General features: G+C 45.6%; 1 protein-coding gene across 1 annotated transcript in view; it reads left to right on the top strand.

Moving 5' to 3' along the window:
- Positions 1–11,074: 11,074 nt before the first annotated feature.
- Positions 11,075–19,162, top strand: part of LOC147528824 (ceramide kinase-like) — a 47,037-nt gene continuing 38,949 nt past the window's right edge. Inside the window, exon 1 of the mRNA XM_086610559.1 lies at positions 11,075–11,213. Within this exon, the coding sequence (XP_086466685.1) occupies positions 11,075–11,213 (139 nt within the window). The remainder of the gene's footprint in view (positions 11,214–19,162) is intronic.

The raw sequence follows: 19,162 nt of genomic DNA, 5'->3' as shown, positions 1-19,162 counted from the left end.
GAGTGAGCTCAATCTACCTGTGGTCACAGGCATGGTTACTTTTTTAGTAAGTCTTATCCTCAGTGATAAGAAAAAAAATGATTGAAAATTATTTAAAATAATAATATAAATTAGGTTTGTATTTCATCTGATTCAGTGTTTATCAACTAAAGTTTCAATCCTGACAGCTACACGGAGTCAAAAACTTTTTAAAAGAATGTAGATTCTTCACATATACATTCTGATTTCTGTGTTGTTTATGGTTTTTCAAGTTATTAACATTGGGAGGCTACAGATATGTCCACTGATTCTTGGAAATGAAGAAGTGATTTGAGTTTCTTAGATGACATTGCTGTTCAGATAATTTGTATTTAATTTAATTTTGTTTTATTTTAGATAATAAAGACCATAGGTGGTGCTTACAGAGATGCTTCCAAAGTCATCGAAGTACTAGGTGCTTTTATATGCTAGGTTAATTAGTCCAACTAACCGTATCTTAGATAATAGTTGGTCTGCAGTGTCACTATAAATAATGGGGCTGTGCTTCTCATATGTGCTTATTTGAAGTTGCCAAGCCACTGGCCATTGTATTCGAGAAGTCGTGGCGGTCTGGCGAGGTCCCCGATGACTGGAAGAGAGGGAACATAACCCCCTTTTTTAAAAAGGGGAACAAGGAGGACCTGGGCAACTACAGGCCGGTCAGCCTCACCTCTGTGCCTGGCAAGGTCATGGAGCAGATTCTCCTGGGAACCATGCTAAGGCACATGGAGAGCAAGGAGGTGGTGGGTGACAGCCAACATGGCTTCACCAAAGGCAGATCGTGCCTGACCAACTTGGTGGCCTTTTATGATGGGGTGACAGCATCGGTGGACAAGGGTCGACCAACGGATGTCATCTACCTGGACTTGTGCAAAGCTTTTGACACTGTCCCGCACGACATTCTTCTCTCTAAACTAGAGAGGCATGGGTTTGATGGATGGACCACTCGGTGGATAAGGAATTGGCTCAATGGCCGCACTCAGAGAGTAGTGGTCAACGGCTCGATGTCCAAGTGGAGACCGGTCACGAGTGGTGTCCCTCAGGGGTCCGTGTTGGGCCCGGCCCTCTTCAACATCTTTGTCGGTGACGTGGACAGTGGCATGGAGTGCACCCTCAGCAAGTTCGCCGATGACACCAAGCTGTGTGGTGCCGTCGACACGCTGGAAGGGAGGGATGCCATCCAGAGGGACCTCGACAGGCTGGAGAGGTGGGCCCGTACCAACCTCATGAAGTTTAACCAGGCCAAATGCAAGGTCCTACATCTGGGTCATGGCAATCCCAGGCACAAATACAGACTGGGCGGAGAATGGATCGAGAGCAGCCCTGAGGAGAAGGACTTGGGAGTACTGGTGGACGAGAAGCTCAATATGAGCCGGCAATGTGCTCTTGCGGCCCAGAAGGCCAACCGCGTCCTGGGCTGCATCAAGAGGAGCGTGGCCAGCAGGTCGAGGGAGGTGATTCTCCCCCTCTACTCTGCCCTCGTGAGACCTCACTTGGAGTATTGTGTCCAGTTCTGGAGCCCCCAACATAAGAAGGACATGGACCAGTTGGAGAGGGTCCAGAGGAGGGCCACGAAGATGATAAGAGGGCTGGAGCACCTTTCCTATGAGGACAGGCTGAAAGAGTTGGGGCTGTTCAGCCTGGAGAAGAGGAGGCTCCGGGGTGACCTTATAGCGGTCTTCCAGTACCTCAAGGGGGCCTACAAGAAAGATGGGGAGAGGCTGTTCAGGAGGGCCTGTTGTGATAGGACAAGGGGTAATGGTTTTAAAATAGAGGGAGGTAGGTTCAGGTTGGATATTAGGAAAAAATTTTTTACCATGAGAGTGGTAGAATACTGGAACAGGTTGCCCAGAGAGGTGGTGGATGCTCCATCCCTGGAGACGTTCAAGGCCAGGTTGGACGAGGCCCTGAGCAACCTGATCTAGTTGGAGATATCCCTGTTCCTTGCAGGGGGGTTGGACTAGATGACCTTTGAAGGTCCCTTCCAGCCCTAACCATTCTATGATTCTATGATTCTATGATTTGTTTGTGTTGATAATCTGGTTGTCTGTATTTTTATTTACTTCCTGAGTTGTCATTAAGGATATCCAGAACTGAAGGAAGTAAATCATATTTTTCAGTGTAATGATTTCTATACTGAGATTGTTTTATTTTCAAATTATTTCATTAGTTGATTACTTATAAATCTACTCTCCAGATTTTCCTCTTCTGTTTCAGAGAAACTTGTTTCTGGTTTAGTTTACATTCTCTTTGGAAAGGGACTGTTTCTACCACCTCCATAGTCTACGTGATTTTTTTCCCCTATGCTTTCGTATTGTTTTCCTGCAGTATTGATTAGTAGTTTTACAGTGTGTTCTTTTAAAAGTAGCATAGAAATATGTCTCTTCATCTAAAATGGAAGAATAATCTCACTTTATTCTTTAGTTTATGAAGTCCATGCTGTCTGATGTAAGTAAAAAGAGCCTTGATATGGATTAGAGCCCTGCCTGCTGAAGCAGAATATTTACAGAAGCACTCTGGGAATAAAAGGTCCAGTTAAAATGACTCAACTTAGAGGTCTAAAAATGAGATAGGAGAAAAATGTTGCTTTGGTGATGGTAGGAATTTTTATATTAGCAATACTTTCATCCTGAAGCTCTTTTGTTGCATAGACTGGAGCCCACACTAGAAGTTTGTCAATACTGTCATGCTGGTGGCATGCACGTGCCCTGTAATTGTGTGAAAAACTCTCCAGGCAGAGTTATAAACCTTCAAAAAATCTTACTGTTCTTAGAGTCAGTAAGTATAAGAGTTATGATATATGATGGAGGTTACTATTGAACATGATACATAGTTTGATAATAGTTTGGTACCTGAAGTATAAAAAATTGCCTGCCTACCCAGAGTTACCGTCTCATAGAACTCTTCTTGAGAACTGGTCCATATGCATGGTTTTGCGAAAAAGCTTCTAGGTATGCTCCAGCCAAGGTATGCATGGGCCTGGTACAGAGCAATTTTTTTGCAGATTTGAGGACTGGAAATAATGGAGACAAAAAATTGGAGAGACATGGATTTGACACATGGACTACTTGGTGCATAAGGAATTGGCTGGATAGTTGCACTGAGAGAGTTGCAGTCAACAGCTCGATGTCCAAGTGGAGCAGTGACCAGTGGCCTTCCTCAGAGGTCGATATTGGGGCTGGTGTTGTTTAACATCTTTGTTGGCATCATAGACAGTGGGATCGAGTGCACCCTCAGCAAGTTTGCAAATGACACTAAGTTGTGTGGTGTTGTGGGCACGCTGGAGGGAAGGGATGCCATCCAGAGGGACCTTGACAGGCTTGAGAGATGGGTCTGTGCGAACCTCATGAAGTTCAACAAGGCCAAGTGCAAGGTTCTGCACATGGGTCAGGGCAACCCCAATCACAAATACAGGCTGGGTGGAGAATGAATTGCATCAGCCCTGAGGAGAAGGACTTGAGGGTGTTGGCTGGTGAGAAGCTCAACATGAGCCGGCAATATGCGCTGGCAGCCCAGAAAGCCAACTGTATCCTGGGCTGCATCAAAAGAAGCGTGGCCAGCAGGTTGAGGGAGGTGATTCTGCCCCTCTACTCTGTTCTCCTGAGACCCCACCTGGAATACTGCGTTCAGCTCTGGAGTCCCCAACACAAGAAGGACATGGACCTGTTGGACTGGGTCCAGAGGAGGGCCACAAAAATGATGCACCTGGGCTGGAGCACCTCTGCTATGAAGACAGGCTGAGAGAGTTGGGGCTGTTCAGCCTGGAGAAGATAAGAGTCTGGGGAGACCTTCCAGCAGCCTTCCAGTGCCTAAACAGGGCCTACAAGAAAGCTGGAGAGGGACTTTTGACACGGGCATGTAATGGTAGAACAAGGAGCAATGACTTTAAGCTGAAAGAGGGGAGATTTTGATTAGGTATAAGGAAGAAATTTTTTACATTGAGGGTGGTGAAGCACTGGAATAGGTTGCCAGGAGAAGTTGTGGCTGCCCCATCCCTGGAAGTGTTCAAAGTCAGTTTGGATGAGGCTTTGAGCAACCTGGTGTAGTGGAAGGTGTCCCTACCCATGGCAAGGGGGCTGGAACTAGGTGATTTTTAAGATCCCTTCCAACCCAAACCATTCTATGATTCTGTGATTCCATATCAGCAAAGCATAGCTTGCAGATAAAAATGTACTCTTCTATTAGAATTGACATAGTTGTGATAGGAAAGAGAAATTTTTGGATGTTACCAGCATTTTTTCAGTTCTGCCTCATAAGTTATCCTTGCCTACAAGCACTGCAGGGAAAGACCTATGTCAGCTATTCAAGCATTCTTATCAGCACAGAGCAAACATTTCTTATACAGCCCCATACACACACTGTACTACTCAAGGCCATCAAGAAGATAACAAAACTCAGATTCCTAGATTGGTCTCTTATTTGAAGAAGAAAGAACAGTGGTTCCTGGCCTTTTCAACAAATTATAACCATTTATCAACTTAAGACCAAAGTTGCACACTGCCAGGGAGCGTTGTCGTTCTGTCAGACAGAAAACTTTTAGTTTCACTGCTTCTTAAAAGGATGGAGTTGAATGAGAGGGGGGGTCTCACAGCTCCTCAAGGACTCCAGTTGAGGCTAACAGTTAAAATCAGAATAAGGATCTAAACAAAGAAATACAAATCTGTGTATATCTATAGGTGGGAGCCACAGCTGTAACAGCTTGAAGCAAATCATATTTTGTATTTTTCACAGTAATAGGTAGTTTATGCAGAGAGTGTGAAGATAGGTCAGAGCTTTGGAAGAAAAGGAGGATTCTGCAAACTTCTATGGTTCAGGAACAGTATGCAACATTTCCCTTCACAAGAAAACAAAGTATCTTCTGGATCCATTCCCACACTCCAGGATATCAACAACTTTCTCTCAATTACGTTTGGGCTCAAGTGAATAAAGGGCTGCAATCATCTTTTTTGACAAGCCTTTAAAACTGCTTTTTTCCAGATCATTTCCAATAATAACTGTAATTTAAACTTTTATGATAAAAGCATAGAAGTGCTTTAAAATAGTTCAGGTATCTTTCTGGAGAAGGTGATGTCATTCTTTCCATCAGCAGCAGGAATATTCCACTCATGCTTTAGTCTTTTGTTTGCTGATAAGCAGAAAAGGAATTAGAACATTAGTCAGTGTTTTGATATTTTCAATGAATTATTTTCCTTTGTTCTATTATCTTTGTTGGTTAGTTTCCATTTTCCAAAAGTATTTCAATTGCTGAGTTTGGCCTTTTGGTGTATTTACTGAGTTCTAATGGGACTTGTGTGTGTGTACTTGAGAACAGAATTCGATTCATGTGTAAGTACTTCAATTTGCCTGTGATACACTGAGATAAAAATTTCTGATAATTCCCAAGCAGCTGTCTAAAAACAATCTTGGGGCATTTTCTCTGTGGAAGAAAATAAATATTTCATAGTTATCAATAGGCAGCAAAAAATACGCAAAGCAAAAACTTTTTATTGATTTTAGTTCCAGTTTTAAATACCTGAGCAACGAGATTCAGGTTTCCATTCTGTACTAGCCGTTATTTGGACAAGAACATGGCTGGCTCTCACGTACCTGTTCGAGGGACATATTAGGAACATCTTCACTGACCTTGAACTTTCTTCTCTTCTCTCAGTGGGACTGAGCACCTTTGCAGATGTTCCTTGGGACATGGAGGAGTCCTTGAGCCTGAAGCCATCTCCCTGGGAGCACAGAGCATAGGAGCTGAAAAGCTCCATCACACATGTCTGTGACAGGCTGTGTTTGTATTACAGAGTTCTTGGTAAAAATCTGTGATTCTCTCTTACTTCCAACATAGAACTGAGTAGAGTGGCAAAAATACGATGTACTATGATTCTTCTTTGATTCCAGTGCACTTATTTTCCAACTTTCACTTTACTTAACATATTTTACATTTTTTCCCTTCAGACCTTCCACTCTCTCAGGTAAGGTTGTAAGCACAGTACTTTCTACTTCTGCCATGTTACTACAAGGGCATGCTTGATTTTCGCTGTGGAAAAAATTAGTTACAGGGTCCTGATAAAGAAGTACACCTCCAAAAGGTTTGGAAGAAAGGCTGTCGTGGTTTAGCCCAGCTGGCAGCTAAGCTACCATGTGGTCCCTTGCTCACTCCTCCCCCTTGGTGGGGTGGAGAGGAGAAAAATGTAACAGAAGCACTGAGGGTTGAGATAAGAACCCACCAACCATGGCCCTGGGCAAAACAGACTCGGCTTGGGGAAAAATCAATTTAATTTCTTAACAGTTCATTCAGAGAAGATAAGGAGAAACATAGCCAGATTTTAAAAACACCTTTCCCTACCCCTCACTTCTTCTCGACTCAACCTCCTCTTCCCCCAGGAAGGAATGGGGGGGGCTGCCGGTCAGTTCGTGACACATTGTTTCTGCTGCTCCTTTTCTTAAAGGAGGAGGACTCCTTATACTCTTTTCCCCTGCTCCAATGCACCCCTTCCTCACGGAACAGTCCACAGACTTCTGCAACATGAGTCCTTCCTGTCCTGCAGGATGCAATCCTTACCCATCAGATTGCTCCAGCACGGGCTTCTTCCCCACAGAGTCATGGCTTCTCAGGGAGCTGCCACCCGCTCCAGCCTCGGGTTCTCCACAGGCTTCAGATGTATCTCCAGCAGTGTGGGGTCCTTCCCACAGAGAAAATCTATGACCTCCCTTAGGCACAGACACCTCTGCTTCATCATGGGGTTCTCCAAGAGCTGTGGGTGCATCTCTGCTCCACCATTAATCCAGGTGGCAGTGGGGCCGCCTGCGGTCTCACCACGGGCTGCAGGGGAATCTCAGCTCTGGCACCTCTTCCCACTCCATCTTCACTGACCGTGGTGTCTGCGTGGCCATTTCTCTCAGATCTCAGACCTCTCTCCCCTGCAGCTATGCTGAGCCTGATGAACCTCAGCAGTCCCAGCAGGATGAACTCTGTCCAGCAGGTGCCTCAGGAGTGGGGCACTTTGGAGGTCTCCAAGCTGTGCTGCTGCAGCCATCTCCAGTTGAGTGGCAGTGGCCCAGAGTGGGCAGCCCCCCACCCGGGAGTCCAAGGGGGCCAGTCCCTGCATCCTCCCTCTCTTCACTGTAGGTCCAGCCCCACTTTGGGCTCCTTTGTCCCCATCTTAAATAGGGCATTTGCAGAGGCACTGATGGCTCGACCCTGGCAAGAAGGGAGAGGGGCCTGACCTGGCCAGAGACTGATCTGACTGGTTTTGGAGCCAGGGAGGCTTCTCACAACTTCTTACAGGGACCATCTCTGCAGCCCCTTACCTGCTACCATAAACGCAGCACAGAGGCAGATTATTATTTGGTGATTTAGCTCAAGTTTGTAATGATTTAAATCAATATTTTGGTAATGCAGAGCATGCTGAAGAATACCTGTCTGCTCCTGTTGATTAAAAAGATCTACCTGCTTAGAAGTATTCCTTAATTGATTACCTATGTTATCATAGAATCATAGAATGGTTTGGGTAGAAAGGGACCTCAAAAATAATCTAGTTCCAACCCCCCTGCCATGGGCGGGGACATCTTTCAATAGATTGGGTTGCTTAAAGCCATGTCCAGACTGGTCTTGAACACTTCCAGAGATGAAGCATCCACAATTTCTCTGAGCAACCTGTTCTAGTGCCTCAGCCTCGCCCCCTTCATCGTAAAAAGTTTCTTCCTTATATCTAGTCTAAATCTACCCTCTTTTAGTTTAAAACCATTACCCCTCATCCTATTGCAGCAGGCCTTACTAAAAAGTCTGTCTCAATCTTTCTTGTAAGTCCCCTTTAAGTATTGAAAGGCCACAATAAGGTCTCCCATGAGCCTTCTCTTCTCCGGCTGAACAACCTCAACTATCTCAGCCTTTCTGCACAAGAGGGGTGTTTCGTCTCTCTAGATAATTTTTGTGGCCCTCCTCTGTACCCAGTCCAACAGGTCCATGCCCTTCTTATGCCGGGAACCCCAGAGCTGAACACAGTACTCCAGGTGAGGTCTCACAAGAACAGAGCAGAGGGGCAGAATCACCTCCCTCGACCTGCTGGCCACGCTTCTTTTGATGCAGCCCAGGATACAGTTGGCTTTCTGGGCTGCCAGCGCATATTGCCGGCTCATGTTGGGCTTCTCCTCAACCAACACCTCCAAGTCCTTCTCCTCGGGGCTGATGCAATCCATTCTCCACCCAGCCTGTATTTGTGATTGGGGTTGCCCTGACCCATGTGCAGGACCTTGCACTTGGCCTTGTTGAACTTCATGAGGTTCACATAGGCCCATTCCTCAGTCTTGTCAAGGTTTCTCCAGATGGCATCCCATTGCTCAAGAGAATGAACTGCACTGCTCAGCTTGGTGTCATCCGAGATGAATGACCTGTTGTAAAATCAGACACTGAGGAGAGAAAGTTGGCTTTAAAAGTTATGTTGTTTGCTAGATAGGTAATAAATGGGTTTTAGAGATAAACCTTGTAAGTTGTGTTACCTTCCTACATTCTTCCCATTTGATACTGTGAATCGTACTTGTTATGCAATGTATTATTGTTCCCAAATTAACTACAGTTGCAGCCCTTCCTGTGGCCTCTGTGGACCTGTGAACAAAGTGAGCTGCTGTTACAAACATGCCATTTCTCAGGGTGGAGCCCTGTGATCAGCCGTCTTTAGCACCAAGATTGTAGGCTGTAAATCCTGCAGTTTACTGGCATTGCTGCATCTGCAGTTCTGTCCCCTCGGTGGTAATTAAAGGCTTATGGAATAAGCGGTAAAACAATAATTGACATGTGTATGCTTTAGCCTACCAAGTCAGTCACCCTTCAGAAGTTCTTTCTCTGTTAAAGTCAAGGAAGGAAATCATAAAGTACTAAAACTGATTTAAAAAAAAAAAACTGTATTGGGCTCAAATTTGACCTTTGCTTTCTAGGGACAGAAACGTGTTGGTGTTCAAGGGTCTACCGGAGAGTGCCAGAGCAGACGAAACACAACACTGCTAAGAATTCCTGCAAGACATTCCCGTGGCAGTGCAGAGGAGCCCAAATCAAGGACCAAAACAGCGTTATGCTAAAATGGTGTACAGGGAAGAAACGAAGGGCTTCTGCTTAACTAAACAAATAGGAAACGTGGACGGGGAACACCAGCGGGACTGCTAGTGGTGCTAGTACACCTTTGTAGACCTCTAACAGACCAGACAATATTTTATCAATTCTGTGCTTTAGAGTTGAAGGCTTTAGCCTTAGCTAAGACAAATCTAGTTGTCAAATTAATAAGAATAAAAGGAAATAGTTATAGGCAAGGGTAGCTAGCATGGATCACAGCATTAAAGTATTGATTCAGGTGACTGTAGACTATAAAAAATTAAATCTAATCTGCCTTGTGGAAAAATTATAAATAATATTTTAAGAGTATAGCTTTATATTATTGATCCGTCCGCTCCTGGAGAATGTCTAAGGGGTCAACACTGAAAGAGTCTCTGTTACATTGTGAGTACCAGCATTGGGCTGTGGTTTCCACTCAGCTGTCCTGACTTGCAGAAGTGATTACAAATAATGGAAATGAAATGTGCTAGATATGGTACAACTCAAAACAAAAAGGATGTTGCTAGCCTGGAGATCTTACCACCCATGTGTAAGAGGGGTGATAATAGATGATGTTGCTGGCAGAATCCAAAGAACCAGTGAGAGTTAATGACTGCTCAGCAGTGGATTTGGCAGACTAATGTTCACAACAGACTTTCCCAAAAAACTAACTTTATTTTAAGCGTCAGTATAAAGAACTTTACAGGTCTTTTATGAGGGGAGGGATTCTGAAATGTAAAAGGTAATTCAACTGACAGAAACGAAGCGTTCCCTGAAATTCTGGAAGTGTGGCATATCTAGGTCTTTTCAGCAATGAAGGTGGCAGCATCATGTTTTTCAAGGCCAGAGGAAAGGATGTTGCGATAATCGAGGTACATGACATGTATTCATGGCACAGGAAGACTATCTTGAACATGTAGCTTGGGTGACAAGGCCTAGCTCATTTGTTTCCAGAAAATGAAATGTGAGGGGGACATGGCAAGGTTCAGAGCAGACCTCAAGTGCAGAAGCTTTTTAGCCCTACCTGGAGTGTCCGTATCATCCTGGTGAAGCAGTGGACTGGCCCCAGGCTGGACCCACATAAGAACTGACCAGTGACGTTTTTCTTTAACCTCTACACGAAATATTCAGAACCAGTAGGTTTGGAGTAAGGTCAGAGGCTAAGCAACTGCCACTCACTCTGGCCTGTATTTTGGGCAGGATGCTGATGGTTACAGTGCCAAGGTTCAGAAACACTGTGGAGGACCTGAAAGGCAGCAAAGAATTAAGAGTTTAATCATAGTGAATTCTTGTCAGCATCTTTAAGGCACACTCGAAATGGATTTTATGGAAGAAAAGGCAAGGTTAGATGGAGAAGTTTGTGGTTCTACCTGGGTAGATACTCATTATATACCTAGGTACATATTCATTACATTTTCACTGCCTTGATAAGGGAAGAGTTCACCGTCACTGTGACGGGCGCTTGACGCTCCGCAAAAAAGCACGAAAACAATCTGCGCGCGTTATGGTGTAAACCCCCGATGCTCTGCACGGGGCCGTGCCCGTGGCGCCGGTGTCTCCTCCGCGCCGGCCGCTCCCGGGGGTCCGGGCTGGGCTCGGCCTCCGCCGCGGCTCGCAGAGGTGGGGAGACAAAGCGGGTCGGGGGGGCGGCGGGCCCGCGCCCGCTGCGCCTGCGGCGGAGCCCCGGGCACGGCGGCCCGCGGCGGCCCGGCGAAGGTGGCGGCCACCCGGCCCGCTGTCCCGCACGACCCCAGCCCCGGCCGCGCCCCGCCCCGCGGAGCCGGGTGCCGTGGCGGCAGCCGCGGCTCCCACAGGCCCCGCCCCGGCGGCGCTGGCGTAGGCGCTGACGCCGCGTCCCGCCTGGGGGGCAGGGCGGGTAGCGGCGGGCGAGGGGCGCCGTTAGCTGCCGGGCTCGCCCCGCGGCGGCCGCCCGCTCCGCTGGGCCATGCGGTAGCGGGCTGCGGCGAGCCCGGGCTCTCGGCGGCCATGGAGCAGCTCCCGGGCGGCCGGCGGCGCCGGTTGGTTTCCTCGCTGGGGCTGGGACAGCGCTCCTGGGAGGTCACCTTAGACGAGGAGCGGGGGCGGCTGGCCTGGCGCGACCCCCGCCCGGCGCGCCGCGGCGGCGGTGAGTGGAGCGGCGGGGCGGCCGTTATCGCACCTGCCGCGGCCTCGCGGCGGGCCGGGGCCGCCCGAGGGGCCGCCTCTGCTCGGCGGCGGGGAAGGGCGTTCGCAGGGTCGCTGGCGGCGTGAGGCGCGGCGGCTTCGGGCGCGGGTGCCGGCGGGGACGGGGCGGCGGCGGGGGCGGGCTGCCGCCGGCGCTGCCGGGGCCGGTCTCACGGCGGCGGCGCGCGGCTCGTGGGCTCAGGGTGCGCTGAGCGATCGGAGCGTTCTGTCGGCGCCGAGTGCTTCCTGTACTCGGGCGCCGTTTCACCCCGCAGCGGGAGGGAGTCGGTCGGCGTCACCCGGTGTCCGCGGCGGCCGCCTCTGGGGTTCAGAGTCCGGCGGCGCGAGAGGGAGCGGGGCTGGATCTCTCGCGGGCCCGGGCGGTGCGGAGCGGAGCGGGGAGGCGGCGGCGGGGACGGAGCGGTGGCGGGACCGTTACCGGCGGGCAGCCGGCCGCGCCGAACCCGTCAGCCGGTTCATCGGCTCACGCCTTCCGAAACGGAGCCGAAAGCTGCCGGCGGCGGGCCGCGAGGGCGGCGAGTTCCGCGTTTTTCGGAGAAGGCGATTTCTGGGAGCGCGTCTCCGGTAACAAAGGCAGGAAAGCTGTCCCTGCAGCTGGGTGAGGGAAGCACGGATTTGTGCAGCTGAACCCCGCTGTCTCTGGGCACTTTGAGTAGGCAGCAGCGTGTGGTTTGTAATGCTGTATTCAAATTACTCGTGGCAGAACATAATAGAGAACTTTAAAAGCGACTTTTTTTAGTTACGTGACTTAGTTGTGGTTAAAAAAACCCAAACATTTTCATACTGAGGCAGTGTTTCAGGCAATTATTTTTTTCAAATGAGGGTTTGTTTTTGAGTTTTTTTAAGGTCTTTGCTTTCTAAAGGGTTCCATGGAAATTTCCAAAGAAAGTTTAACTTTTGCAAGCTATTGTTTTAGAAATATTTAATATAGGCTGATAATTTATAATGGGATAACAAAATTGTTCATAATTCCCCTTTTGTGCAATTAGAACAGTGCTGACTTATAAATCTGTAAGTGGGAGAGGTTACTGCTGAAAAGACCTGACAGAATTTCAGGACAGCTTCTAAAGATGTCTGTACATACAGTATATCAAGCTTTCTGTTACACCATAGGTGATATTTTATCAGATTCTTTGACCTTGGGGGTTTTACATAGTAATTATTTCCATTATTAAGATAGCTCTATTAGCATGGTATGCGAACATCTGAAAATGTGTAATGTCCTTCTTTTCACAGTAGCTGCTGTAGAGTGGAAAACTGCTGTCATCCTCATTTTAGAGGTTGGAGGATCTGAGACAAACTAATAATAGAAAGGTTGACTAGAAGTTTATCTGAGAAAGCTTTGAGTATATGTGTCTCCAGTGCCAGGCAAGTTCCCAAACTTAAGTAGTTAAATAGTTCTTCTTCTTTTCTTACCATGTACCTTTCTTACGTATTTTCCTAATTTTATCATAATATCTTCCCGGCCTGAGGCTTTTTGAAAACAGGTGAGGGAGAAGGAAGACTCAAACAGAACTGTGAGAATTTGATGTTGTAGTTTACATAACTGAGAACTAGTTGTATTTTAAATACATCTCTTCTTATTCATGATAACAGAAGAACAGAGTTTGTTATCCTTCCCCTGCTATTGTGTGAATACTATTTGACATGATCTAGTTTTTTTCAGCAGTTTTGCTAAAAAAAGTATTTGAAAATTCCTAAACTTACTTCAGATGTGTAGCTAAATGAACTTAAGACTTTGAAGACAAATCAGTTCTTTAATTCTGCCGAGCTTAATATATGGGTGTGAAAAATAAGCTGTGCACTTTCCAAAATGAGGCAAAATGAGTCTAGAGAAAGATATCTGGATCTTAAATTTAAAATACAAACTTTCAAAGCCTTTTGGGACAGTTGCTCCCACTGGGTAAAGTAGCCCCTGCTTTGGAGAGAATTTTTGTTAAATTGTGTAAAATCCTCCTAAAAATGCCTCTGCAGAGTTACCAGTTGACTGATCTTTAGGCTAGAGCCAGTTCAATGGGAGCTCAGTTCTACTGTGTGATTGCTTCCTCTGCACCATGCAGGAGTGCCACAAAAATTACACCAGCTCTCTTTTTAGCACTCAAAAGTTTACAGCTGCTTACAGTTGTAAATTTTTACGACTTTTATAAGTTTTCTCAACTTACACCTGGTGGGCCAGAATGAGTATGAACCTGTCCTGAAGCCTATTCCAAAGTGTATGTAGAATGATGAGAATGATGGAAGGAGAGCGGGACGTAGTAAACTAGACTCTTTTTGAGGTAGTTTCTGAAGCAGTAGCCAGTTGGAGATTCCTTAGGAGGCAAGTCTGGTTACTGAGTGTGACTGCTATCCTGTAACGTAGCTGTTTACAAGATTTTGGAAAATATGACATGGAATCATAAGTAAAAAGGGAGGGTAGGAGAAGAAAAAGAAATGCCTAAATGTTCTGGAGACACAGGTATAATTTAGGTAGAGCGCAATACAATAGATGATGTTACTTCTCTACAGCAGAGAAGGACCTGGGGGTGTTCGTCAACAGCTGACTGAACATGAGCCAGCAGCATGCCCAAGCAGCCAAGAAAGCCAATGGTATCCTGGCATATGTCAGAAACAGTGTGGCCAGCAGGAGCAGGGAAGTGATTGTCCCCCTATACTCAGCACTGGTGAGGCCGCACCTTGAGTACTGTGTCCACTTTTGGGCCCCTCACTTCAAGAAGGACGTTGAGGTGCTGGAGCGAGTTCAGAGAAGAGCGACAAAGCTAGTGAAGGGTTTAGAGAACTTGTCCTATGAGGAGCGGCTGAGGGAGCTGGGACTGTTTAGTCTGGAGAAGAGGAGGCTCAGGGGGAACCTTATCGCTCTCTACAAGTACCTGAAAGGAAGTTGTAGGGAGATGGGGGTCGATCTCTTCTCCCACGTTATGAATTCCCAGGAGAGGGAATGGCCTCAAGTTGCGCCAGGGGAAATTTAGGTTAGATATCAGGAAGAATTTCTTTACAGAGAGGGTTGTGAAGTATTGGAGCAGGCTGCCTAGGGAGGTGGTGGAGTCCCCATCCCTGGAGGTGTTTAAAAACCATGTGGATTTGATGTTGAGGAACATGGTTTAGGGACCCTGACAGTGCAGGGTGAATGGTTGGACTCAATGATCTTGAGGGTCTCTTTCATAGATTCATAGATTTCTAGGTTGGAAAAGACCTTAGAGATCATCGAGTCTAACTGTCCCTAATCCCCTTTAAACCATATCGCTAAGTAGATCATCCACCCTATTCTTAAAAACATCCAGGGATGGGGACTCGACCACCTCCCTGGGCAGCCTATTCCAGTGGCTGACAACCCTTTCAGAGAAGAAATACTTTCTAACATCCAACCTGAATCTCCCCTGACTAAGGTTATACCCATTTCCTCTTGTTCTATCACCCATCACTAATGTAAAGAGCCCTTCCCCTACCTCCCCACCATCCCTTCTCAAGTATTTGTAGGCTGTAATCAGGTCTCCCCTCAGCCTCCTCTTCTCCAGGCTAAACATCCCCAACTCCCTTAGCCGTTCCTCATAAGTTTTATTTTCCAGCCCCTTGACCAGTTTAGTCACCCTTCTTTGGACTCACTCCAGGAGCTCAATATCTCTCTTAAAGCGAGGGGCCCAAAACTGGACACAATATTCCAGGTGCGGCCTCACCAGTGCCGAGTACAGGGGCAGGATCACTTCCCTATTCCTGCTGGTCACACTATTCTTGATACACGCCAATATCCCATTGGCCTTTTTGGCCACCTGGGCACACTGCTGGCTCATATCAAGCCAGTAGTCAACCAACACCCCCAGGTCCTTCTCCGCCAGGCAGCTCTCCAGCCACTCTTCCCCGAGCCTATAGCGATGCTTGGGGTTTTTATACCCCAAGTGAAGGACTCTGCACTTGGCCTTATTAAAGCTCATGCCATTGGCCTCAGCCCAACGATCCAGTCTGTTCAAATCCCTCTGAAGGGCCTCCCTACCCTCGAGCAGATCGACACAGCCTCCCAGCTTGGTGTCGTCTGCAAATTTACTGAGGGTTACTCAGTACATTTACTGAGTAAATTACTCTTCCAACCAAATGTTTCTATGTTTGATTCTCTTCTTAACACCCTGATTAATTCAGGTGTTTCCTGCACTTGTCCTTTAATACCATCACAGTTTTATATTATTGCTGCCCTGTTGTCTTAAAGCTCTTTTAAGACCTGGGATGGCTCATGATGTTCTCTGCAATTGTTTTGGAAATATAAGTAGCATACATGACAGTATATAAATAAACTTTATAATCTAGAAGATGGTTAGTTAGAAGTGTATAATTTCAGAGGAGTTACTGACCAAGATTGGTATCTTTCTATCGTTTGGCCTTTGACTACGTGACTACTGTGCAGTATGCCTAAGTACAGACTTCAGTATGCAGTATAAAAGTGCTATATTTTTTGTTTAATAGGTGGTTATTGCAATGAAACAGTTGTCTTTAAACTGAAAAACTCAGTGAGGGCTGCTTATTTTCTGAGTATTTATTACTGACTTGGATTTAGCTACGTATGTGAAAATGGTTTGGTATATATTTTGTCAAGGTTTGCAGGCTTGGACAGGTAAGGAACTAGAACTGTAGTTAGGTATATTGTAGAAGTGTTGGAGTATCTACCTCTCCCTTTTGCATACAAATTCAGCAACAGATAGGAAACAACAGAGGCCTTGTCCTCTTGTCCAGGAAAATGTAGTTTTACAGAATATGGGGAGGTTCTAGAGTTTTCTCAGCTTTGTACAAGGATATTAAAAATATATATATATTTTTTAAACCCGTTATGTCAAAATGCATTTTGTGAATAAAGAAGTATTAATTCAGGAGAACTATTTTTAGTGCTATCATTGAGAAGATAGCAACAATAACAAAACCATAAAATGTTTGTTCAAGTCATGGTATGTTTTTAAAACTTTAAATCCTAAACACTGTTTACTTTCCTTCCTACTGTTAGGCCTTATTTAACAGCATCATATTTTCAAGTTCTGTCTTCAGTATAATGAGGTTCCCATTTCCCATTCTTTGATTAGTTAGACTTGTTTGAACTTAGAGGGGAAAGTTTTCTCTGAAATTTTTCATGTATTTCTCTGTTACTTTTAGCTATGCACTTCTTTTCCTAGGCATGCCTTCATCTTCAAATATTCTGAAGAACGTTATTTTTCAACCTTGTAACACTTCATCGTGAGATTGAGTTGATCTGCAAAGCTGGGCAGATCAATTGTTTTATTATTTCCTTATGTTAATAGCACAATCAGGTTTTTATCAAGTAACATGCTGGAACACCTCTGCTATGAAGACAGGCTGAGAGAGTTGGGGCTGTTCAGCCTGGAGAAGAGAAGGCTCCGGGGTGATCTTATAGCAGCCTTCCAGTACTTAAAGGGGGCCTACAGGAGAGCTGGAGAGGGACTTTTGACAAGGGCATGTAGTGATAGGACAAAGGGCAATGGATTCAAACTGAAAGAGGGGAGATTTCGATTAGATATAAGGAATAAATTTATCCCTCTGAGGGTGGTGAGGCACTGGACCAGGTTGCCCAGAGAAGTTGTGGGTGCCCCATCCCTGGAAGCGTTCAAGGCCAGGTTGGATGAGACTTTGAGCAACCTGGTGTAGTGGAGGATTTCCCTGCCCGTGGCAGGGGGGTTGGAACTAGATGATCTTCGAGGTCCCTTCCAACCCTAACCATTCTATGATTCTATGAACATGTGGTCAAACTTTGTGTACCAAATTATAGAAGATTGTGTATTGTAAGCATATACTTACAAGTATTTTAGGAGCGTTGCTTAAGTTTATATCATGCAGAATGAGATTCTGTTGATGTTTTTCTGATTTTTTTAATTGTAAAGTACAGGTATGAAGGCGATGATCAAACTAGGCACCAGACTGCATGCCTTCACTTCTTGTGTGCACTTTCTTTTAACCCTTCTAGTTCTCCCTTCAGAATTCTCCTGCTTTGGTGTGTCTCTTCCAGCTTTCCCTCCAAACAACCGCGTGAGGAAGCCTCGGTGCTAGTAAGCCACAAGACTGTGCTAGTGTCCACAAGACTGTGCCATTCTGATGTGTATTGTAAAGAATGCTCGGTTTGATAGATACAGTACTGAGCAGGTGGGCCTGCTTGGACAAGGTCTGTCCAGAACCTTTAGTGTGTTGACGTGTACTTAGTCAAGGTCATTTTTCATCAGTCGTTGCCAACTGATAATGGGCATGTGTAGAAATTTGAACCGTGTTTTTTTTTCTAGGCAGTTCCACTGGCTACATCGAACCAGCAGGATGTGGGGAATAATAGCTATAGAAAGCATTGTGTCTTTCAAATGTATGTTCTTCTTCTGGAAGAAGATACATTATTGAAATATAGATGCACCCTACATTAAACAGTACATGTTTTTCAGCATACACCTCTTCGGTATTTTTTTTCTCTTTTTACCTTAGGGTGAAAAAGTGCATCTTATTTCTTGCTTTACCATTGAAATATTCTTAGTTAAGTTGATTTAATTTAGAAATTAAAAAAAAAAATCAATGGGAAAACCTTCAATATTGTGATTTAAGTGTGCAAATTGATCCAAGTTCAAATTGCTGTGATTTGATTCAAATTCAGATGTGCAGTGTGAAATAGCAACTGTATGTCTATTATTTGGAACTGATATATAGCCTATTAATTTACAAAATAGTTAATCATAGAATGGCATAGGCTGGAAGGGACCTCAGAGATCATCTAATCCAACCTCCCTGTCATGGGCAGGGACGCCTCTCAACTAGACCAGGCTACTCAAGGCTCCGTCCAACCTGGCCTTGAACACCTCCAGGGAGGGGGCATCCACAACTTCTCTGGGCAATTTATTCCGAAGTCTTACCACCCTTGTACTGAAGATTTACTAAAAAAAAAAAAATATTTACTCAAAAAAAAAAAAAAGACAATTCTTTTATACATGGCTGTATATTGTGAGATCATGGCCTTCAGATGTTTCTGTGACCCTTCCACAGTTTTGAATTAAATCATTTAGTCATGACACCTTTTTTCTTTCCCCCACCCCCATGCCAAGGAGGGGAATTCTGTGTAATTCTGCTCTATATCCATATGCACCATCATCTCTTGTTCTGGTCTTTGCTAGGCACAGCTTTCTGTTGTGCGCAATCAGTATAATGCAATGTACCTTCTCATGGGAAATATTCTTGTTTTCTCACTTTTAGGTGAAGGGAAAGCTTGAACTTAGGACAAGATAACTCACTGTTCATGCAGTCTGCAACAGTAGATTAGTTTTCAAAGTGACTGAAAAAATACTTTTTCTTTAAATCTGCACCCCAGCTTTTTTAGTTGTCAATGTTTTTAAGTCACAAGAGTGTACTAATCATTTAAATTAGTTCTGAATGCCATTGCATCCATGGGCCCGAGCTGAGTTTTAAGAATAAACCAAATGCTGTGATCAGCAACATTTTTACGCTGTTGCTTCGAGCTAACGCATTTCTGAGGGAGGAATTTGGCCCGAGGACGCGTCGCTGGCAGTGAGGAATGAACAGATCTTGACTGAGGTTCTGAGCAAGTTTGCTTGTAAACTCAGGAAGTGTTCTGTGGGAGTGGCAGACAGTGTTGATGCACCAAAAAGCCTTTCTGAGCACAGGAAAACAGGCTTCACAACTGCCAGTTACGTTTTTCACAAAGCAAGCCTGCTGTTATTGTGCTTACCTCGTGTTGTTTTTTTTTTTTTTTTTTTCTCCTGCTTGCTTAATGTGGGGACAGTAGTGTGCATCTGATGTGGTGTTTTGCTGATTTGGCAGTTTGCACTTCAAGACAAGTATCTGTTAAGGCTGTAAGAACACTTGGTCCCAGAATGAGTGATGACAGGCATGACCAGTGTGCTGGGAAGACTG

The sequence above is a fragment of the Tauraco erythrolophus genome, chromosome 4 (assembly GCF_009769465.1).
Source record: "Tauraco erythrolophus isolate bTauEry1 chromosome 4, bTauEry1.pri, whole genome shotgun sequence".
Classification (NCBI taxonomy): domain Eukaryota; kingdom Metazoa; phylum Chordata; class Aves; order Musophagiformes; family Musophagidae; genus Tauraco; species Tauraco erythrolophus.
Note: the sequence above shows the minus strand (reverse complement) of the source record. Positions and strands in the feature narration are given on the sequence as shown.